The sequence below is a fragment of the Musca domestica genome, unplaced genomic scaffold (assembly GCF_030504385.1).
Source record: "Musca domestica strain aabys unplaced genomic scaffold, Musca_domestica.polishedcontigs.V.1.1 8, whole genome shotgun sequence".
Lineage (NCBI taxonomy): Eukaryota > Metazoa > Arthropoda > Insecta > Diptera > Muscidae > Musca > Musca domestica.
This window is the reverse complement of record NW_026712409.1, coordinates 15,234,618-15,259,504: the sequence shown is the minus strand read 5'-3', so window position 1 is coordinate 15,259,504 and position 24,887 is coordinate 15,234,618. Positions and strand designations below refer to the sequence as shown.

The 24,887-nt window shown below is 32.6% G+C and overlaps 1 protein-coding gene across 5 annotated transcripts in view; it reads right to left on the bottom strand.

The window, feature by feature from the left end:
* LOC101897106 (diacylglycerol kinase 1) overlaps positions 1 to 24,887 on the bottom strand; it is a 272,567-nt gene that overhangs the window by 73,837 nt on the left and 173,843 nt on the right. For 4 of the 5 annotated variants that reach the window (XM_005183423.3, XM_059130997.1, XM_059130998.1 and 1 more), the window contains exons 5-7: positions 18,511 to 18,709; positions 18,047 to 18,205; positions 12,221 to 12,607 (exon numbers count right to left, since the gene is read on the bottom strand). In XM_005183423.3, the coding sequence (XP_005183480.2) occupies positions 12,221 to 12,607; positions 18,047 to 18,205; positions 18,511 to 18,709 (745 nt within the window). The remainder of the gene's footprint in view (positions 1 to 12,220; positions 12,608 to 18,046; positions 18,206 to 18,510; positions 18,710 to 24,887) is intronic. The other variant, XM_059131000.1, reaches the window with a different exon arrangement.

Below are 24,887 nucleotides of genomic sequence, written 5' to 3'. Positions count from 1 at the left end.
AAGAAAAGAAAAGAAACAGCAATACAAAGAAAATGGAGGGGATTACATTCAAGATGGATTGATTGAAATTGAATTTGAAGGGGGTATGATGCCTTGTCATAACCCCTAGTTATATTTGCGAACATGGCCAACCATCTACCTACAAATTCCGAAATACCATCGGGAGTGTTGCCGTTATTTGAGTCTTTATTTCAGTGACTTGCAGTATTTGTACGATTTTCTGCCTGGCGGCTATGAAAACGAAAAGCTATTTGTGGTCTTCAAAATTGTTGGGGTTGTGGGTGTCTTGTTAATGTTTGACTGGCCTGTTATTAGATTTGATATTGAATAACCTCCCCGCCCCCGCAATATATATGCTGTAACTTATTTTTGTTATTATCCGCCTAAGGGTATGCAATGCTTTTTTTTTGGTTGTTTCACATCTTTTTCATCTTTCTACAAAAAGTGTTTCTAATTTCTTGATAATGATTAACGAAAGAGGCCCTAGGTGAAACTATATTTCACATGAATTTAGTTTTGTTCCACTTGAGATGAGAGAATAGAAGGAGGTTAGGGAAAGGGGGAATTCTATGGAATTATATGTTATGTCACGTAATATGGAATTTCGTTAATAATCCGAGAGGTATGGGTAACCATATGTAATTTGATGATGTGGAGGAGGAAGACAGGATATGTGGAGTGAAACTTATTATGACTAGAGGCTGTGCATTTTTTTTCGATTGAGATTTAAAAATCATTTACAGATATTTTTGGAGATAATGCCAATTTTCAGGCGGGGTATAAAAAGCTTTACTAAAAAGTGCCCAGAAGAAAGCTATTGTCGTGAGGTTTTCCAAAACTTTTCTTAGTTTTTTTTTTTCAGATTTTTCGAGGACTTTCCTAGATATAGTAAAGAATTTTGAAAAAAGAACTTTCAAGGACCATAAGGTAAAGCTAGTTATCAAGGACTACAATGTCGCAATTTTAATTTTTTTTCGAGGACCTGCAGATGTTTTTTTAGGATCTTTTTCAAGGACTTGCAGAAGTGAATTTTTAAAGATCTTTTTTGAGAACTTGCAGACTTGTATTGTTTAAGGATTTTTTTTTGAAGACCTGTAGATGTGGATTTTCTTAGGGTTTTATTCCGAGGACTTGCAAACATATAATTTTTAAGGGTCTTTTTCGAGAAACTACAGATGTGGATCTTTTAAGGATATTTTTGAAGGACTTGCAAACGTGGAATTTTTAGGACTTGCGGACGTGGATTTTTTAAGGATCTTTTTCGAGGAGCTGCAGGCGAGGATTTTTTCCGACGACCTGCAGACTTGGATTTTTTTTAATAATTTTTCTTTTCACGTGGACTTTTTTGGGATCTTTTTTGAGGATCTCCAGACGTGGATTTTCCAAGGATCTTTTTCAAGGACCTACAAACGTGGATTTTCTAAGGATATTTTCCGAGTACATGCAGACATGGATTTTTTAAGAATATTTTTCGAGGATCTGCAAACGTGGATATTCTAATTATATTTTTCGATGACCTGCAAACGTGAATTTTCCAAGGATCTTTTTCGAGGTACTGCAAACGTGAATTTTTTAAGGTTCTTTTTTGAGAACTTGCAGACGTGTATTGTTTAAGGATCTTTTTTAAGAACTTGCTGACGTGTATTGTTTAAGAATTTTTTTTCGAAGACCTTTAGATGTGGATTTTCTTAAGATTTTTTTTTTTGCGAGGACTTGTAAACATATAATTTTTAAGGGTCTTTTTCGAGGAACCACAGATGTTTATTTTTAAGGATATTTTTCAAGGACCTACAAACGTGGATTTTTTAGGACTTGCGGACGTGGATTTTTTAATGAACTTTTTCAAGGACCTGCAGGCGAGGATTTTTTCCGACGACCTGCAGACTTGGAATTTTTAAAATTTTTTTCTTTTCACGCGGACTTTTTAGGATCTTTTTGAGGATCTCCAGACTTGGATTTTCTAAGGATCTTTTTCAACGACCTACAAACGTAGATTTTCTAAGAATCTTTTTCAAGGACCTACAAACGTGGATTTTCTAAGGATATTTTCCGAGAACATGCAGACATGGATTTTTTAACAATATTTTCCGAGGATCTGCAAACGTGGATATTCTAATTATATTTTTCGATGACCTGCAAACGTGAATTTTCTAAGGTTCATTTTCGAGGACCTGAAAATGTGGATTTTCTAAGTATCATTTTCGAGGATCTGCAAACGCGGATTTTCTAAGAATCTTTTTCGAGGAAACTTCAAACGTGGACTTTTCCCTGCAGATGTGGATTTTCTAAGAATCTTTTTCGAGGACTTTGGATTTTTATGGATATTTTTCAAAGACCTGCGGACGTAAACTTATAAGGATCTTTTTTGGGGACCTGCAAACGTGTATTTTCTAAGGATCATTTTCGAGGACCTACAGATGTGGATTTTTATCGATACTTTTCGAGTACCTGCAGACGAAGATTTTTGCGGATTTTTTAAAGACCAGCATTTGTAAAAGATTTTTTCATTTAATCATGGTTTTTAAAGGATTTTTACAAGGACTAGCAGATTAATATTAATAATAAATAAAGGATTTTTTCAAGGACCAGTAGATTCTGAATTTTAAGGATTTTTTACAAGGACAAACAGACCGATATTTGTGGATTTGTTAAAGATTTTTTGCAATGACCAAAATAAGTTTTTTTTTAAAGATTTTTTTAAGCACCAGCCGAAATATATTCGTATTATTTCTAAAGGTTTTTTTTAATTACCAGCAGAACAATATTCGTGGATTTTTTAAAGGAATTTTTTTCAAGGCCCAGCAGACCAATATTTTCCCGGATTATTATCAAGGACCGCCAGCCCAATAATCATGGATTTTTTAAAGATTTTTTTTAAGGACAAGTAGGACAGTTACCGTTAATTTTTAAAGGATTTTTTACAATATTCATGTATTTTTTAAAGGATTTTTCTCAAGGAATAGCAGACCAATAGTCTTGGATCCTTAAAGCATTGATTGCCAAGATCAAGAGACCAATATTTGGAATTTTCAAGGATCAACAGAACAAAAATCTTAAGTATTTTAAAGAATTGTTTTAACGATCAGCAGACCAATAATCGTGGATTTTTCAATGAATATCTTGCAAGGATCAACAGACCAGTAATCGTGGATTTGTGAAGGACTTTTTTCAAGGACCAGCAGACCAATAAGCATGGATTTCTAAGGGAAATTTTCAAGGATCAGCAGACCAATAGTCAGATAATGTTTGTGGATTTTAAAGGATTTTTTGAGGACTAGTAGACCAATAACCAAGAATTTTTGAGTTTGAAAAGGGTATTTTTCTAGGACCACAGACCAATAATCTTGGATCTATAAAGAGTTTTTTAAGGACCATCATACAAGTAGACCATGCATTTTATTTTTTCATGGATTAGCCGAAGAATAAGGATTTTTTTTCAGATAAAATAGCCTTTAGTATCCCTGAACAGCAAATCACTTTTTTAAGTATCCTCGAACATCAAATCTTACACAGTAAATTTCAGCAATCTGACTTTTATTTCATTTTCCCCCACCAAAATCCACAAAAATTTCCATTCACATCAAATGCTCCCCCACAAGCATCTGCCCAAGGACATTCATTCATTCAATCAATTCAAATAACGCCCATCTTTTTAAGTTATTTAGATTATTGTTATTAAAGTTCTACACCAACTGAATACTGATTATCAACCAACCAAACGAAACCAACCAGTTGTAAATGTGGGTCGTAAAACTCAATTTGAAATAAAATTCTAATAACTGTCAGCCCAAAGGCTGTACAAATCATAACACAGCGGATCCAAAGGCAAATCCTTTGAAAAATAACGATATGGCGAAATAAAAGTTGGTTACTCACTCCTTGCGTGGAGAATTAATAACAAGCTTAGCGGCAATGTCTTCGTAGATACATCCCCGGAGAGGAGTGAGTACATGCCACGTTTCTTTATAATATGCCCCAAAAGTATGCAACATATATTGCCCAAAGTTGATCCCTTAAGCTATGTGGGTTGTAAAATAAAATAAAACGCATACCATCATATTCTACTCTCTTCTGGCACAACGGCACGCATTTTCATTAAACTTTACGCGGATTAGTGTTAACATGGTATTTCGTTTGTTGGTATAACAGGCGATGAGATCACAGACAGACAACCTAACCGAAATATCTTTTTTTCTTTTTTGCTTGGCATTAATACGGGTCGGTATTCATTGTTGGCATGTCGAGAAGAAAATACAAATCATATATTATTTGATTTTTAACTGGGAATTACCAGCAAACACACACACACAAATTTAAATCAAAATACAGCAATGAGACTGTGTGAGTGTTTGGGGTCATGATGTGGGGGGATAAGAAAATCCCATGCACACATACATACACGTCTGCCATATGGTAAAAGATAAATTCATGGTTACATTTACCGCATTACAATGTTTTGGAAACATCTGATTAACATATAAATTACCACCAAACCCAAGGAGGGGAAAAGAGAGGAGAAACCCCAAAGGAGAAGGGGAAGAATCCTGAATATCCTAGTAAATATTAGAGAGAGAGGGAAAAAAACACGCTGTGAAAATCAGTAGTCTGTAAAGTTATTCCTTATCATTTTTATATTCAGCACGTGTTAGTATGTGTGAAAATTATTTATGTATCCAAGGATGTTGCTAACACAAGCACACACACCAACACACATACAAATACCACATGTCATCAGCAAGTTTCACTATAAGTTGTTGTTTGTGTTAAATAATAATTTACCATGTTTATGCCCAAGAAGTTTAGTATTATTTTCGTAACACATCATAACATAAATTGTGTTGCTATAGGAGGACAAAGATTTCAGAAGAAAGGTTTTAAGAAATTCCGGACAAATACTATATTTTTATTTGGAGGAAAGGTAGCAGAGTAATAGTCGTGGATTTTTTTAAATAATTTCTTCAAGGATTAGTTGACCAATAATTGTGGACATTTTAGAGAATTGATTCAAGGTGCAGTGGACGAATATTCGAGGATCTTAAAAAAAAAAAAATTATGGACCAACACAACAAAAATCGTGGACTTTTTAAGATATTGTTTCAAGGACCCACAGACCAATAATCCTGCATTTTTACGATAATCAAAGCAACAAATTTTGATTTTTAAAGATTTTTTTTCAAGGAAAGGAGACAAATTATTCCTACTTTTTAAAGTTTTTTTCAAGGACCAGCAGACCAATATTCGTGGATTTTTAAAATTATTTTTTTACAAGGACCAGCAGACCAATATTCGTGGATTTTTAAAATTATTTTTTTACAAGGACCAGCAGACCAATATTCGTGGATTTTTAAAATTATTTTTTTACAAGGACCAGCAGACCAATATTCGTGGATTTTTAAAATTATTTTTTTATAAGGACCAGCAGACCAATATTCGTGGATTTTTAAAATTATTTTTTTACAAGGACCAGCAGACCAATATTCGTGGATTTTTAAAATTATTTTTTTACAAGGACCAGCAGACCAATATTCGTGGATTTTTAAAATTATTTTTTTACAAGGACCAGCAGACCAATATTCGTGGATTTTTAAAATTATTTTTTTACAAGGACCAGCAGACCAATATTCGTGGATTTTTAAAATTATTTTTTTACAAGGACCAGCAGACCAATATTCGTGGATTTTTAAAATTATTTTTTTACAAGGACCAGCAGACCAATATTCGTGGATTTTTAAAATTATTTTTTTACAAGGACCAGCAGACCAATATTCGTGGATTTTTAAAATTATTTTTTTACAAGGACCAGCAGACCAATATTCGTGGATTTTTAAAATTATTTTTTTACAAGGACCAGCAGACCAATATTCGTGGATTTTTAAAATTATTTTTTTACAAGGACCAGCAGACCAATATTCGTGGATTTTTAAAATTATTCTTTTACAAGCAATTTACAATTTTAAAGCTTTTTTTACAAGGACCAGCTGATATTTGTGGATTTTTCATTTTTTAAGGACCAGTAGACCAATGGTCCTGGATTTTTAAAATTATTTTTTTACAAGAAATTTACAATTTTAAAGCTTTCTTTACAAGGACCAGCTGATATTTGTGTATTTTTCATTTTTTTAAGGACCAGCAGACCAATGGTCCTGGATCCTTAAGGGTTTTATACAAGGACTAAAAGCCCAATATTCCTGGATTTTTCAAAGGATTTATTCTCAAGGACCAGCAGACCAATAATGGCGGATATTTTAAAGGATTTTTTCAGGGACTAACAGACCAATAGTCGTCGATTTGTAAAAGATTTTTTCCAAGGACAAACAGACCACAAAACTTGGATTTTTGGAAGATTTTTGTAAGGATCCACCCCAGACCATAAATCGTAGATTTTTTAAAGAATATTTTGAAAGGATCATCAGATCAATAATTGTGATTTTTTTAAAGATTTCTTTTGTCAAGGACCAGTAGATTATTATTCGTGGATTTTTTGCAAGGACCAGCAAAGCAATATTCGTGTTTTTTAAGGATCAGCAGACTAATCGATTTTTTAAAGATCGATTTAAGGAGAACCATTCCAATGATAATGGATGTTTTAAAGAATTTCTTTCAAAGACCAGTAGACCAATTATCGTGGATTTTTAATGGATTTTTCTCAAGGCCCAGCAGACAAATATTCTGGATCCTTAAAGGATTTTTACAAAGACCAACGGACCAATATTTGTGGATTTTTTAAATGATTTTTTTCATGGACCAACAGACCAAAAATCTATGATTTTTAAAAGATTTTTTTTTGGATCAGCAGTCCAAAAATCGTAAATTTTTTAATTAATTTTTTACCAGGACCAGCAGACCAATATTCGTTGATTTTTAAATGAATTTTTTTTAAGGATTTTGAAATTAATTTTCTAAGGACCAGCAGGCCAATAGTCTTGGATTTTTTCAAGGACCAGCAGACTAATATTTCAAGGACTTTTTTAAAGATCAATAAACAAATATTCGTTGATTTTTTAAAGGATTTTTTAAAAGGAACAGCAAACAAATATACATGGATTTTTTAAAGATTTTTTTGTAAGGAGCAGCAGAACAATATTCGTGGATTTTTAGGGGCATTTGTTTAAGGGCCCAAAGACTAAAAATCTTGGATTTTTTGAAAGTTTTTTTTTAAATATCAGCAGACGGATTTTTAAGGACCACCAGCCCAAATAATCGTAGATTTTTTTTAAGATCATTGACTTGTTAAAGGTTTTTTTACAAGGACCAGCTGACTAATATGTGTGGATTTTTTTAAGGGTTTTTCTCAAGGACCAGCAGTCTTAGATTCTTAAAGCATTTATTACAACGACCAATATTTGTGGATTTTTGAAGGACTTTATTTAAGGACCAGCAAGATTCTTGAAGGACTTTTTTCAAAGACCTTTAGATTTTGTGAAAGATTTTCTTCAAGGAACAGCAGACCAATAATCGTGCATTTTTGAAGGACTTTTTTCAAGCATCAGCTGTCCAATAATCTTCATTTTTTTAAGGATTTTTTCAAGAACCTTTAGATTTTCAAAGGATTTTTTCAAGGACCAGCCAATAATCCTTGATTTTTTACGGATTTAAAGACCAGCCGATTTTTAAAGATTTTTTTCAAGGGCCAGGATACCAATAATCGTTGATTTTTTAAGTATTTTTTTTTTCCAAGGACCAGCAGATTTTCAACAGATTTTTCTTCAAGGACCAGACGACCAATAATCGTTGATTTTTTAAGGTTTTTTTTTAAGGACCAGCAAATTTTTTGGCGTATTTCTCTGCAAGGACCAATAATCGTGGATTTTTTTAAAATAATTTTTGAAGGATTTTTTTTAAGGGCCAATAATCGTGAATTTTTTAAGGACTTTTTTAAAGCGCCAATAATAGTGGATTTTTGAAGGACTTTTTTCAAGCACCAATAAGTGTGGATTTTTGAATTTTTAGGTGTGTTGAAATCACGATTCAGCCCATATCATTTGATGTAGAGCTCCAAAAATGGATGGTTAGGTATTGAAAATTAGACATTTCAGTGCACGTTTTGGTATAGCTGCCATAAAACGGTACCTCCCGATATTTGTTATTTTGAAAAATTTCGCCACATTTTTCACGGATTTGTCTAAAAACTGCTATTTGTAGGTCATAATGGGTTCTAGATCCAGTGGCGGAACATTGTCTGTATATATCCACGTATAGCCCTCATATAACGGTACCTCCCCATATTTTGATGATTTTTGCTCCAACTTTCCACGGACTTGTCTAAAAATTATTCTATCTACACAACATCTGGTATGAGAATGGGATATATAGGTCCTCTCCTTCTGGTACTTCCCCCTCGAAGGTTATAATAGTGTAAATAACCAAAACGTAAAATCTCTTATCCACTCTTCATGTTCAAATAACAAAACGGTCATAATGCGAAATAATCATTTGATTCTTTCGGATAGTTGGAATAATCATAGCACCAGTCAAAACACAGTTAAATAAACAGACATTGGCTGAGAATATAATCATCAGCAAAACCGACTGATACCTTTTAACTTATTAAATATATTTTTTATAGCATCAAACATAGTAAATTTTTTAGAAATATTCTACAAAATATACAAAAAGTACCTTCGAAGCACTCTTTGTATATTATCTATCCTTAAAAGAATTTTTTTTTCATAATTAATTCGCCTTCATTTAACAATTGACATGACGTTCTAACCCGTCATTGGCATAATTTAATATCATATGAATAATATCAGGAATACATATACACTTTGATTCAAAGCTAATTAGAAGTATCATTTTTCTGGCTTTTTAATGATTTCCTTATTTCCCGTAAAATGTCAACGACTGTGACATTTTTTTGATAAATATTTTCATTTGAAAATTGATATGAACCCCCCTCCCCCTCCCCAAAAAAGGACAAATTATTCATTTGTATTTGGTATTCCTTGTTGTGGTGGGAGATGGAAATTGTATGTTATTCCAATGATACAACTCCTCGGTGTATTTATTTTTGTTGTTTCTGTTATTTATATATTCGCATGGCAGCGGAACTAATTAGTTGATTGATAGATCGATTGCTAAACAAAATTGAATTTTTAATTAAATTTCATTCCAAAAAAAAAAAAAACAGCAAGAAAGGACTAATGACATGTTTTGAAAAAAAAAGCGCACACAAAACGATGAAATGATTGATAACATTAGCACAAGAATTGCGAGGGGGAGGGGGTAAGTTGTTTGTTTATATTTATAGAAAATAATGTATCTTTGCATGTAGGGAGATAATTTTAGAAATAGATATGCTCGTTTAAAATGATGAGAGACAATTCTTTCTCCATGCCTTTCACAGAGAGAAGAATAATGGGTCTTCTGCATGCAGTAGGTTCTAGGGAACTCTGCTTAGAGAAAATATTCCTTCTCTACATATAGAGGAGCTGTACATAGTCATAATTTTGGATTTTAAAGAACAAGGTCCAAAACCATAATTTTCTAATTTAATAATTTTCGAGAGGACTTAATCGTGTTGTTTCTTTAATATAATATTTTCAAGGACCATTAGTGTATTTATTTTTAATTTTTTGAAGACTATATTTGTGGATTATTAAAAAAATAATTCAAGCACAATAATCATGTTTTTTTTTTAAACTTCATTCAGATAACATAAATTTTTTTTATAAGGGACCAATAATGGCGCAATTTTCTTAAAAATTAGTTTTTAAGGTCCAAAATCTGGATTTTTCTAAATGGACTAACAATGAAATTTTCCTAACATCTAGCTTTTAAAAATATTTATTCCGGTGCCATATCCTTTGAGTTCTCTAATACAGTGAGATGAAAAACTGCAACCATCTTCAGACTGCTGTCATTTCTAAGCCACTCGTCCGACAGCTGTTAAAATTATTCCAGTGACAGCTCATTATATTGTTTACCAGCGCACAAAATCATTTTGGTGAGCATTTTCCACAAAAAAAGTTATTCGCGATGGAATTGAAGCGTGATAGTGTGATTTCTTTATATTTGGCTGGAAAACCACAAGTGGCTATCGTTAGAACACTTCAGCATTTAAATGTGAATAAATCTTTTGTGTCTCGTACCACCGCTCGTTACCGTGATACTGGTAGCGTAGCCCGAGGTCAAGGAAGTGGATGGAAGAAAACAGCAACATCAGCAGAAATGGTTCGAAAAATAAAGAAGCGACTTGATCGAAACCCGCGTCGAAGTGGCCGAAAAATGGCTCGTGAGCTGAACATATCACAATATTCCATTCGGCAAATATTAAAAAATGAGCTCAGGGTAAAGCCATTGAAATTCCAAAAAGTCCAAGAACTTACACAGCGACAGAAAGAAAATAGACTCAAAAGAGCTAAAGAGTTGCTTCGCTTGGCCGAAAGTGGTGAACTACCGAATTTGGTTTTCTCCAAAAAAATGATCGTGTTTACTTGCCAAAGAGGTCAGCTGAAAATGTGTACCTTCGGTTGGCCACCAGAACTCAAGCGCCGGCAGTGGTGATGGTGTTGCCCGCCATAACAGCCGATAGTCGCTCTCTACTCGTATAAATCGACCGTGGCATCAGAATAAATGCCGAATATTATCGCGAAAATATTGTGGAGTGTGAAAAATGAGCTCGGAGCGAACTTACACCACAGCAGAAGGAAAATAGACTCAAAAGAGCTAAAGATTTACTTCGCTTGGCCGAAACTGGTGAACTGCCGAATTTGGTTTTCTCCAAACAAAATGATCGTGTTTACTTGCCAAAGAGGTCAGCCGAAAATGTGCACCTTCGGTTGGCCATCAGAACTCAAACGCCGGCAATGGTGATGGTGTGGGCCGCCATAATAGCCGATGGTCGTTCTCTACTCGTATTAATCGATATTATTGCGAAAATATTCTGGAGGGTGTATTATAGCCTTGGGCACGCAAACATTTTGGCCGCAGACCTTGGACTCAGGACTCAACAGGACTCAGCTCCATCGCACTCAGTACGCGCCACCCAAGAATAGTTACAAAATGAGGTCCCTTGCTTCATTTCCAGCGCACAATGGCCACAAAAAACCCCGGATACCAATCCGTTGGACTATTGTGTCTGGAGTATTTTTTGGAAAGCAAGGTTGGCACTAAAATATACCAAAGTGTCGATCACCTCAGGCAAGCGCTTCGCCGGGAATGGGCCAAAATACCGCAGAGCAACATTCGGGCAGCGTGTAAGTGTTTCATTGGCCGTTTGTAGGCCATAATTCGTACCAAAGTTGACCAATTCTAACAAATTTAAACTTATTCTAAAATTTGATGCTATTTCCGACATTTTTTTGCCTTCATTCAGTCAAATCTAAAAAAAATGTAAAAATTATGGCGGTTGACTTTGTTGCGGTTTTTTTATCTAGGATTTGCAAAGTTTGAGCAAAATCGGATTATAATTTCTCCTTCTGTGCAGTAAAATGTTTTTTTTTTTTTTTTGGGGGAATTTTGATATTTTTTGGCGGAGGTACCAAAAGGAGTGTGCAGATATTTCCCATCTCCAAATTTGATCCAAGTTTGATAATAATATTAATAGTTTGGACCAAATTGAAAACTTCGAGAGTTATGGTGCACAGCAAACAGACAGACGGACAACATGGCTAGATCGACTCCAAATGTCCTGAAACGGATTTGGGCCAAAGAGATCCAGGGGCTAATACCGTTATTTCGATGAGGCATGTTTTGGCATAGGCATAGGCTAGGCATATGGCGTGGTGTATAAGAATCGGGCCAATTATCATGGATTTTTTTCTAGGCCCGTAATAGTGGATTTTTTAAAAGAATGGAAGTCCTTGGGAATGCCTTCTTGAAGAGTCGTCTTTTTTTTTAGAAAACTTTAAGTGGACATCGGTTTGTTGAAGACTCGCAAGATGTGGAAGGGTAAAATTTGTATTAGGGGAGTACTTACAAAACTTCCTTCGTACATAGATAAGCCTAAAAGACATTCTCTCTTGAGAGAACCTATAGATATTGTATCCAGAGAGAACATCCTCTCATTTTTAATTTTTCATGTTATCAATTTTATGAACATCATTTTAATAGTTTCCACTGCTCCAAAAATGAAATCTAATTTTCCCGATTTTTAATTAGGTACAGAGTTTGCATAATGTTTTATTGACATACACGCACACACATACATGCACACACGCACACTGGCACACTACAAAACTACAAAATTAACAAACATTTGAAATTCGAAAATACTTACCCTCAATTTTGCAATTGACCGAATTGTTACTTTTTTTCGAAGAGTTGCGTGACATTTGCGAATGATTGGCAGCGGCAGCAGCCTGTGAATGTGAAGGACTCGAATCGGTGGAATGTCTCCCGCCAACAGCAACACCACCTCCGCCACCACCGCCTCCACTGGGTATCATTATGGGTCCACGGCCACTTCCGGGGCCTGTGCCGACAACAAAATTACCCGTTGTCATGTTACCGCTGCTATGTGAGTTGCCATGGCCTGCCATTGGTGTCGGAGTTGGTGCTGCTCCAACACCACCGCCACCAGAACTCATCAAGGCTGTCGTTGTTGTGGTATTTTGAAATGCTGCCATGGGACTTGGTGTAACAGTAACCATTGGATGTACACTGCCTGCATTCGGATTCATGGTGGTCGAACGGACGGTCGGTCGTTCGGTTGGTTGGGTGGTGCCATTCGATGCCAGTAGCAAATGTTTGGTTGGCATGGCCAAGAGTATGACAATGATGAGGATCATATGATGATATTACATTCAACACCGAACCCCAATACCAAACACCACCAACGCACCCACCACCCATCCATCCATCACACATCGAACACAGAGCACGTGAAGAAGATAACCATAATGATGACGGTTGGTGGAGATGCACAGACGTTCACATTGCAATTGGATATCCATACGCACACATTGTTGTAACAAATATGTATATAAATGGGATGAAAAAAAGAAGAAGAAGAACAAGAAAATGGAAAGAGATGTAAGCAAGAGATGAGATTAAAATGTTGAAACTTTAAGCCAATTAAATCATGGAAAACAATACACAAGATGTCCAATGGCTGAGATTTCAGATTTATGTTGTTGTATTTTTTTGTTTTCGTTTTTTGGTTCGTTAGCACGCTTCATAATTTCGTATTGAGATTTCATTTTATTCAATTTTTGAAAAAAAAAAAAAAAAAACACAGTGGTTTGAGATGGTATGAAGTTTGAGCCAGCCAGCCAGCATGAGGTTAAGGACAAAAAAGCAGCACATCGACAGCAAAAATTAAATGGATTTTAGCAAACGGATGTCATTGCTGAGATTCGATACGATTATGGTAAGAATGGTTATATTTAAGAGATATTTATGGAGCTTTATAAATTTGGACTATAACAGATTTTTTTTTGATTTTTCTAAAATATATTCTCTAAGGACTTAAAAATAAATATTTTTTATTATTATAAATAAAAATTTATAATAAAATAAATATTTATAATATTAAGGACCAATAGCCCAATAATTAAGGATTTTTAAAGAAAATATTTTCAAGGATAATAAGAATCAAAATCGTAAATTTTTAAAGCACTTCCCAAAAGGTATGATTGCAAGGATCAACAGACCAAAAATCGCTTTTTAATAAATATATTTTCAAGTATCAATATTGTTTTTAAATAGATTTTTAGGAACAAATTGCCAATTTCCATCGGATTTTTTATGTAAAGACATTTCAAGGATAAACGTTGCAGTAATGGTGGATTTCTCTTCTAAACATTTTAATAGTACTTAAATAGTACTTTTTTCAAGAATAATAAATGTTACCTTTATTATGGGTTTTTTTAAAGAATATAATTTTCCAAACACCAACAGCCCTGAATCTTTAAAAAATATATGTTTTTTAAAGAGTTATAATCGTGATTTTTTAAAGAAATTTCCACAAAGGCTTAAGAGATACATAATCGCTGGTTTTTAGAAGAATATTATGCAATCATTATGGATTTTTTAAGGAATACTTTTCATAGACCAAATCTCAACAATTTTATGTTTTTATTTAAAGAATATTTTTGCAAGAGCCAACAGACCAATAATCGTGGGTTTTTAGGAAGATTTTTGAGGGCCTAGAGGCAAGTAGTTCTGAAGTCTATATGGAATATTTTTTAAGGGCCAAAAGTCCAATAATCGCGGATTTTTAAAGAATATTTTTTCAAAAAGGACCAAAAGGCCCATAACCGTGGATTTTTAAAGCATATTTTTTAAAATTCCAATAATCGTGGATTTTTAAAGAATATTTTCTTAAAAGGACCAAAAGGCCAATTATCCTGAATTTTCATAGAATATGTTTTTAAAAGGACCAAAAGGCCAATTATCCTGAATTTTCAAAGAATATGTTTTTAAAAGGACCAAAAGGCCAATAACCGTGGATTTTTTAAGGATATTTTTTTTAAAGTCCAATAATTGTGGATTTTTAAAGAATATTTTCTTAAAAGGACCAAAAGGCCAATTATCCTGAATTTTCATAGAATATGTTTTTAAAAGGACCAAATGGACAATAACTGTGTATTTTTAAAGAATATTTGTTAAAAAAAAAAACAAAAGGCCAATAATCCACGATTTTTAAAGAATATTTTTTTAAAAGGGCCAAAATTCCAATAATCTATGATTTTTAAAGAATTTTTTTTTAAAACGGCCAAGATGTCAATAATCTTGGATTTTTAAAGAATATTTTTTAAATGGACCAAAATGTCAATAATTTTTGATTTTTAAAGAATATTTTCTTAAAAGGACCAAAAGGCCAATTCTCCTGAATTTTCATAGAATATGTTTTTAAGAGGACCAATAATCGTGTATTTTTAAAGAAAAGAAGACCAATAATCGTGTATTTTTAAAGAATATTAAAAAACAAAATGCCAATAATCCACGATTTTTAAAGAATATTTTTTAAAAAGACCAAAATTTCAATAATCTTTGTTTTTTAAAGAATATTTTTTTGAAAGGACCAAACGGCCAATTATCTTGAATTTTTAAAGAATATTTTTTTAAAAGGACCAAAAGGCCAATGATCGTAGATTTTAGAGGAATATTTTTCAAAAAGTGCAAAAGGCCCATAAACGTGGAATTTTAAAGAATATTTTTTCAAAGGACTAAAAGTGCAATAAAATTGGATTTTTAAGAATATTTTTTTTTTAAAGGACCACAACGCCCAAAAATTGTGGATTTTTAAAGAATATTTTTTTAAAGGGCCAAAAGGCCAATAATCGTCTATTTTTAAAGAATAATTTTTTTTTTGAAAAGGACCAAAAGGCCAATAATCGTTGATTTTTAAAGAATATTTTTAGACTTGGATACTTTTAAAGACCAGCAGATAAGATATAAATTTTTTGAAAAAAAAAAAAAAAAAAAAAAAAAAAAATAAGCACAAGCAGAAAAATAATTGTGGATTTTTAAAGGTTTTTATTCGAGGACTATCAGAGCTACAAACTTGCATTTCAGGAATATAAGAATGTGGATTTTTTAAGATTTTTATGATTCTTAAAGAAATGTGCACATTTATAACCAGTAAGGAAAAATCAAAAGTCGGGCAGGATTTTTAAAGAATATTTTTTTTTAAAAGGACCACCAAAATGGTCAATGATCTTGGATATTTAAAGAATATTTTTTTTAGAAGGACCAAAAGGCCAATAATCTTGGATTTTCGAAAAAAATATTTTTTCAAGGACAATAATCGTGGAGTTTTAAAGATTATGTTTTTAAAGCACCAAAAGGGCAATAATCTTGGATTTTTAAAGGATATTTTTTAAGGGACCAAAGGTCCAATAATTGTCGACTTTTAAAAAATATTTTTTAACAGGAACGCATTTTTCAAAAATACTGATTTTTAGAACTCAAAAGGTCCTCGATTTTTGAGAATATTTTTTATAAGATAAATTTTTTAAAATTTTTTAGGGACTTGAATTTATTCGAAATATGTTGGGGCAATAGGATTTTTCTGGAATGTATTTTGTTGCACCTGATTTTTTAAGAATATTTTTAAAGGACTGATTTTGAGGACTTGGTGGTTTTTCTTTTAAATTGTTGAAGGAATTAAGATTGTATGAATTAAGTGGATTTTTTGTAACATTTTTTAAACGTCGATTATTTAGGAAATTTGTGAATATTTGAAAAGACATCGATTTTTCGGGAATATTTTTAATGACGTCGATTTTTTTCAAACAGTTTGAAAATATGGTTAAAATCTGCCTTTAAACGGGATCATAGCAAGTTAAAATATTATACAAAATTATTTGTCATGGAATTCGACTTTAGGTCCTAGAGAACCTCAAAAGTCTACATAATTTAGAATTAAGAAGTAGAATTTTTTTGACAAAAAATTTGCAGAATATTCTGACTTGCTACGATTCCGTTTAAAAGGAGCATTTAACCATATTTTAGAAAAGGGACAAAAAGAGTCCTTTGTTGAATAGCTTCCTACTTAAAATTTCTAACCAAAATAACCCTCGTACTGTTGTCTATAGTATTACCGGAACCACAATATACCTAAAAAGAACGGATTCCGAGGAGTCTTAACCTGAAAATTTCTAAAAGTGTGGAAGAGGGGCGATCTTGCTATTTCTATTTAGATTACTTTACGATGTAAGCTTATAAAACGCCGATACAGGTGTATTACTTCTTTTAACCTCCACCATACTATAACTCCTCGAAATACTCATGCTAGAATGTATATATATATATATATATATATATATATATATATATATATATATATATATATATATATATATATATATATATATATATATATATATATATATATATATATATATATATATATATATATATATATATATATATATATATATATATATATATATATTCTTGATTAGCGTAGAATTCTAAGTCGGTTGAGCGAAGTCTGTGTGTCTATTGTAATCATGCTATCTTTCGAACGAATTAAGATTAAGAATTAAGATTAAGAATTAAGATTAAGAAGTCTAAAATTTTGCACACACGTGCATTTTGCCAGAAGCCGATTTAAGTCAGTAAATGGGCCACGAAGGTTCACGTTTTCATATTACCCTCATATAACGGCACCTCCCGATATTTGGTATTTTGATGATTTTTGTGTTATTATTCGCCAGATTTTTTTTCTTCAAATTTCGTAATTGAAGTTCGTAAAAATTATTTTTTCGTATAGGCCCATATAAGGGGTATAATTTGAGAGTTTTTTTTCTACGTTTCTTCAAAATTATGGGGAGTATTAAAAGTTCGACCCTGCCGCGCTTAGCTGCTTTTTTACTTTTTTAACTCTACTTTCATAATCTAATGGATTCTCCCTGTAATAATTTTTTGTTATCCTTTAATAATTTTTTGTTATCCTGATTTTTAAAAAATATTTTCAAAGGACGTGGATGCTTAAAGGCTATCGCGGTCAATGGTAGTGTATTAGTTATTATTTAGGACAAGGAGAGTAGCAAAGGTAAATTTTGGAGGACTATAAGAGTTACAAACCATTTGTATGAGTACTTTTAAGGATTTAAACAAAAAAAATTTTCGAGGCTGTTCAAGACAGCCATTTCATTCAAGCAGTTCTTTTAAGGACTCTCATAACCCCATACCTGGATTTAAACAAAACATTTTTTCGAGGCTGTCTTGAACACTGATTTCTTTCAAGGACGGATGAATAATTAAACATGGATATTTTAAAGAATTATTTTCAAGGACATTTAAATGAATTTTTTCAAGGACTATGAAAGTCGCAAAAGTAAATTTTAAGAATACTTGTTCAAGGACCTTCAACTTAGAAAAAACATATATTTTTAAAGGCATTTTCCATTAATTCTAGAGCCATTTACGTGGGTATTTTCCCGATTTTTCTTTAAAGAACTTTCATACCCCCCTCAAACCACTGTATCCATATCGAGAAAATTCCGTTAATTAAGCTCCTTTAAACGTTTAAAATTAAGTGACATTCTCTTTGGCATGGTATTTCCATCATATATTTGCCGTATGGCAACCGCTGTGAAAAGAGGAGTAACGAGGGGAATGACGGGGGGAGGGAGAATAATGCAATTCTTACCTGTCTTACTGGCGTCATGTGTTAAATGACCACTTAATGAATGGAGTTTATCGGTAATGCCATGGTGTAATTTATCCACGAAACTGGTGCGTGTTTCTGTTGCCGGTGGTGTTGCTGAGGTTCCGATTTCAACGATGCTATTTATATTGGGTATGGAGCCTGGGGATATCGAGAGAGAGTGAAATAAAGTGAGTGGGGTTAGAAAATTGATGTTGGCAAAATGACCCAGAAATTAGGTGTAATGATCCTTTTGTTACAGGATATGTTTGTGTGAGGGTCATAACATTTGAAATTTACGTATTTTTCCATTCTAGGTATTTTTAAGATTTCATAAAAATTCAGTTGAAACTTATGATTTTTACTAGGAAAATTTCAAGTGTTATGTCCCTCAAGAATGGTTTTGTCTTTCCACCTCCCAGGCTCAAGGATATTTCTTTATTACTTTTTTTTTTATTTGTGATTACCTTTTGTGTGGGCCGTAACGGGAGCACAGGCCGCCGTACTGCTAATGGCCGCCATCTGATTGAGTGTCTTGCCCTGCAAATGGATGTTGTTAACGTTGGCCTTAAGGAACGACACAAACAAATGCTGGGCCAATTCTGTGGGGGTTTCACAATCGAGGAAGGCATCCAGAAATCGCCGAAATCCATCGTAATCAATGTCCTTCGATGGCATAGCACAAATTTGACGAATATGAAAGAGAGAGAAAAAGAAAAGGAAAGAAATCAAATTTTCTGTTTTTGTTATTCTTGAAATAGTAGACATACACACAAGGTTGAATCAAAGTGGAAAAAGCAATAGGTGAACCTGGCAACAAATATTGTTGCAGGGCCGTTAATTAAAAATGAAATGAAATTCAATACAAAATTCGATTATTTGAAACGTAGCTCAATTTTAAAATTCAGTTTGATTTTGTATTGTTCTCTGTTTTTTTTTTCATTGCCCGAATTTGATTTCCAAGAATTGCAATTGAAAATATTTTCCTTTGGCTATTTCTGGGTTTTCGCAGAAGCTGATTGCTCTCAATTGTCCACGGAGAATAGGTGTCGAAGTCAACATCAAAATATGACTCTCTAAATTGTTGCTGGAAAATACAGCTTGCGCCATAGATTTTATAATTTATTTTTAATATATTATTCTAAAGAAAAATTTTATTCACATTACATTGAATCTTTCATTTGTTCAAGGAGTAATACTTATAATTTTTAGGAACAATAATAGAGGATTATTTTACCCAAAGCCAATAGCTAGATAGGATATATACACGGTGAGATGAAAAAACTGCAACCAACTTCAGACTGCTGTCATTTCTAAGCTCATTATGTTGTTTACAACCGTACCAAAGCATTTTGTTGAGAATTTTCTAGAAAAAAAAGTTATTCGTGATGGAATTCAAGCGTGATAGTGCGATTTCTTTATATTTGGCTGGAAAACCATAAGCCGCTATCGTAAGAGCATTCCAGCATTTAAATGTAAATAAATCTTTTGTGTCTCGTACCATCGCTCGTTACCTTGATACTGGTAGCGTAGCCGACGTCAAGGAAGTGGACGAAAAGTGGAAGAAAACAGCAACATCAGTAGAAATGGTTCGAAAAGTAAAGAAGCCACTTGATCGAAACCCGCGTCGCATGTGGCCGAAAAATGGCTCGTGAGCTGCATATATCGCAGTATTCCAGTCAGCAAATATTGAAAAATGAGCTCGGGGTAAAGTCATTGAAATTCCAAAAAGTGCAAGAACTTACACCGCAACAGAAAGAAAATAGACTCAAAAGAGCTAAAGAGTTGCTTCGCTTGGCCGAAAGTGTTTAATTGCCGAATTTTTCTTCGGTGAGAAAACATTCCTTGTCCAGCAGTTTCTAAACAAACAAAGTGGTCGTGTTTACTTGCCAAAGAGGTCAGCTGAAAATGTGTACCTTCGGTTGGCCACCAGAACTCAAGTCTCAAGCCCGCCATGGTGATGGTGTGACCACCATAACAGCCGATGGTTGCTCTCCGCTCGTATTAATCGACCGTGGCATCAGAATAAATGCCGAATATTATTGCGAAAATATTCTGGAGGGTGTATTAAAGCCTTGGGTACGCAAACATTTTGGCTGCAGACCTTGGACATTCCAACAGGACTGAGCACGCGTCACCCAAGAATGGTTACACAATGAGGTTCCTCGCTTCATTTCCAGGCCACCAAAAACTCCGGATACAAATCTGTTGGACTATTGCGTCTGGAGTATTTTAGAAAGCAAGGTAGGCACTAAAAAATACCAAAGTGTCGATCACTTCAAGCAAGCGCTTCGGGCAGCGTGTGACAGTTTCATTGGCCGTTTGAAGGCCATAATTCATGCCAAAGTGACCAATTCGAACAAATCTGAACTTATTCTAAAATTTGATGCTATTTCGAAATTTTTTTGCTTTCATTCAATAAAATTAAAAAAAAAATTAAAAACTATGGCGTTTGATTTTTTGCAGATTTTTTATCTCGCCCTGCGTATCACTCCTTCTGGTGCTCCCCTACAAAGGGTCAAAATTTTGAATATTCATGAAGCTCATAAAACACGAAAATAACATCCGATTCCATTCAGACTTGGCACATCTCAATATTTCCATCAACACAAGATTTGTTATAAAGATGGTGGAGATCAGAACATTTCTTCTGGTACCTCCCACACATTAGGTTCAAGAAGCAAAACGCTCTAATTTCACGCATACAACACAAGATCTGTACCTCACCCACATAGGGTCACAATACTTGTATCTGTCATTACCTGCAAAACCAGCTAGCGATTCTTTGCAACCTGCTATACTTAAATATTTCTCTCGACCAGAAACCTGAGATGATAGAATGATGAGATGGAATTTATGTTTCCATATAAATTTAAAATTCCATATAAATGTTCGATTTTTTTGTAATTTTGTCCATACCAATAATATAATGAAATACTTCGGTCTAATATAGCTGGTACCTTACCCACATTTTATCCTTTTCTAAAAATTATCTCATATCTTAGATAAAGTAATGGAAGTAGACGATATAGTCCAAACCTGGCTCGTCGCAATATTTATATCGTATTTATTTAGGTCCGATACGAAACGGACAGTATTGGCCTATTCCTTCGGAACCTACTCAAGAGGGGGTCAACAATTTGAATAATCAAAACAGAGGTCAACATATATTTAAATAATCGAAAATTTGCTGTTTTTTAAAATATTTTTTGAATTGTGTTTTTTTTTAATATTTTTCAAGGACCAAAAGGGGATTGTTTACAAAATATATTAAGGACCAACAATTGCTGACTTAAGAAAACATTTTTGAGGGACCAATAATTGTGGATACATTGGGCTACTTAGCAATATTTTTTCAAGGACCTATAGTTCTGCATTTTTTTACAAAAAATATTTGTTAAGGATCAATAATAGTGGATTTGTTCGAGAATACTTTTTAAGAATCATTTATCCTGAATTTCAAGGAAGAATAGTTTGGGATTTTGTTGAACAAAAGTTTTTTCCAGCACCAATAATTGTGAATTTTTTAAGGAATATTTTTCAAATACTAAATTGTGTGGACTTATTGAAAAAATATTTTTTTAAGAACCAGAAATCGTATTTTTTTAAGAAAATTTTATCGAAGGCTAATAAATATAAATTAATATTGTGGATGTTTTAAAAAAATTCAAAAAGTTTTTTTTATAAAATAATTTTTTTTTTGTTTATAGAATATTCTGAAAAGATTTCTTAATGAGTAATCTTTTAGAAATTTTTAAGACTCAAAATCTTAGTATTTTTTTTAAAGAAGGATCAATAATAGAATTTATTTTTATTTTTTTAAGACCAATAATTGTGTACATATTGGGCTACTTGTTCAGATTTTTTTCATGGACCAATAGTTTTTTTTTTTTTTTTTTTGAAAAATATAATTATTTATAATAGAGGATTTGTTAAAGAACATTTTTTAAGGATCAGTAATTGTGATTTTTAAAGAAAATTCTATCAAGGGCTAACAAAGAAAATATTTAAATTTTTTCAAAAAAATTATTCTTTGTTCTGCAAAGATTTCTTGATGAATATATATATATTTTTTTAAGAATTTTTAAGACTCAAAATCTTAGTACTTTTTTAAAGAAGGATCAATAATAGAATTTATTTTTATATAAATTTATTTTTAAGACCAATAATTGTGTATATATTGGGCTACTTGTTAAGATTTTTTCATGGACCAATAGTTCTGTTTTTTTTTTGAAAAATATAATTATTAATAATAGAGGATTTTTTAAAGAATATTTTTTAAGGATCGGTAATTGTGATTTTTAAGGAAAATTCTATCAAGGGCTAACAAATAAAGTATTTATTTTTTTTTTAAATCATTCTTTGTTCTGCAAAGATTTCTTGATGAATATATATTTTTTTACGAATTTTTAAGACTCAAAATCGATGTAGTTTTCAAAGAAAATTATTACAAAGATCAATAAGGGTGTTTTTAAAGAAATTTTTCAATGGACTTTTTATTGTAATGTTTTAATATAATGGTTTTTTATAACTTTTCTACGACTAATAATTGTAAATTTTTAAAGAATATTTATCGCAGGACTAAAAATCGCGAATTGTTTAAATAACACTCTTTTTAATTAAAAAAAATTGTTTTTAATTTTTAAAGGATTTTTTATAGAAGACTTTTTTATTGTTGTTTCATTAAGAAAAATTCAATCATTAATGCATTACCCATCTCTGCCTTGATTTCACACATTTATACAATTTATGACCTTTTTCAACTTGCTGAAACATGAAGATACCTAATTGATTGAAATATCTTTCAAAATATGATTTGTTAATGGTCAAACTGACAGTCCAACGTCAATTTATGCAATATTTCACTCCACTTCAACGATGGGTAACTGAACATAATTTTTTTTTTGTTATTTTTGTATGGCTATTTGGTCCTGCGTTTGACTTTTGTAACGGTGGCCAACTTCCTTTACATTGCTGCTGCTGCTACCCAAATGAATGTGTCAGGATGCGAATAATAAATTTTCATTTATTTAACTGAGTGGCTGGCTGGCGGATGTTGAAAGAAATATTGTTGTGTTTCGCTTTGTTGATATTTGTGAAAAGGAAAATAATAAAAGAACAGAAGGCAAAAAAAAACAAAAAAAAAAAAAAAAAAAAAACGGGACCAAAATGTTACGTCCTGTTATTTAATGGTCGGAATGGTTAGTTCATAATAGCCGTATAGGACTGGGGAAAAATAAAAAAGCTAAAAAACGGAAAAGCCACAGATATTAAATTGCTGAGAACAAGGTATTTCATTCTATATGAATGAGATTTGAGCAGGAGCAAAATCGTGCATTTTAGAGTTTAAATGGAGGGTTTAATTTTTTCATACACGGTAACAAAGTTTGAAAAAAACGGCTGTTTTTGAAAAAAAATTAAAAAAATCTACGACTTTTGGTCCTTTTATCCTTAACAACATATTCTTCAAAAAATCAAAAAAAAAAAAAAAAATTGGTTTGTTTAACTTTCAAAAATATTCTTTACAACTCCAAATTTTTTTTCTGTTCATTTTTAAAAAATGTTATTTAAAAACTCAATTTTTTCTGCGTTTATAAAAAGTCCAGTATTTGAGGCCTACATAAAAAGCAACGATTCTTGATTTTTAAGAAAATAAATATCGACGATAATCCACGTCCTTGAAAGAAAACTCTATAAAAATTAATGACTATAGGTTAACGATTTCCTTTTATTGGAAAAATATATATTCAATAAAAAATTATTATTGTTTTTTCTAAGCCTTTAAAAAGTCCAAGATCGGTCCACAAAAACGTGAATTTTTGGTTCTTAAAAAAATAAATAAAAGCAACGATTCTTGATTTAAAAAAAAAAAATAAAAATCGACGATAATCCACGTCCTTGAAAAGAAAACTCTTTAAAAATTAATAACTATAGGTTGACGATTTCCGTTCCTTGGAAAAATATATATATTCAATAAAAAAATTATTATTGTTTTTTCTAAGCCTTTAAAAAGTCCAAGATCGGTCCACAAAAACGTGAATTTTTGGTCCTTAAAAAAATTAAAAATTCCGAGACAGTAAGTCCTTGAAAAGAATATTCTTCGAAAAATAACGACTCTCTGTTCACGATTTCCGTTATATGGGGGCTATATGAAGACGTGGACCTACATGGCGTATTCTTTGACTTTGGATGAAGTATCCATTACGAACTTCAAATACCAAATTTGAAACAATTCCGGTAAACAATGTCGCTAAAATCATCAAAATACCGAATATCGGGGGGTGCCGTTATATGGGGGCTATATGAAGACGTGGACCTACATGGCTCATTTTTTGATTTAGGATGTAGTATCCATTACGAACTTCAAATACCAAATTTGAAACGATTCCGGTAAACAATGTCGCTAAAATCATCAAAAAACCGAATATCGGGGGGTACCGTTATATGGGGGCTACAGGAAGACGTGGACCTGCACAGATAATTTTCTGTCTTAGGCTGTAGCATCCATTGCAAACTTCAAATGCCAAATTTGAAATAATTCCGGTGAATAATGTCGCTAAAATCATCAAAATACCGAATATCGGGAGGTACCGTTATATGGGGGCTATATGATAACTTGGACCTGCCTACTGGGAAAAAATACATGTGTGCAAAATTTTAGCCTTCTATCTCAACTTGTTCGAAAGAAAGCGTGATTACAACAGACAGACGGACAGACAGACAGGCAGACAGACAGACAGACAGACAGACAGACACACAGACAGACAGACGGACATGGCTAAATCGTCTTAGAATTTTACGCTGATCAAGAATATATATACTATGTTGGGTCTGACATGAATAT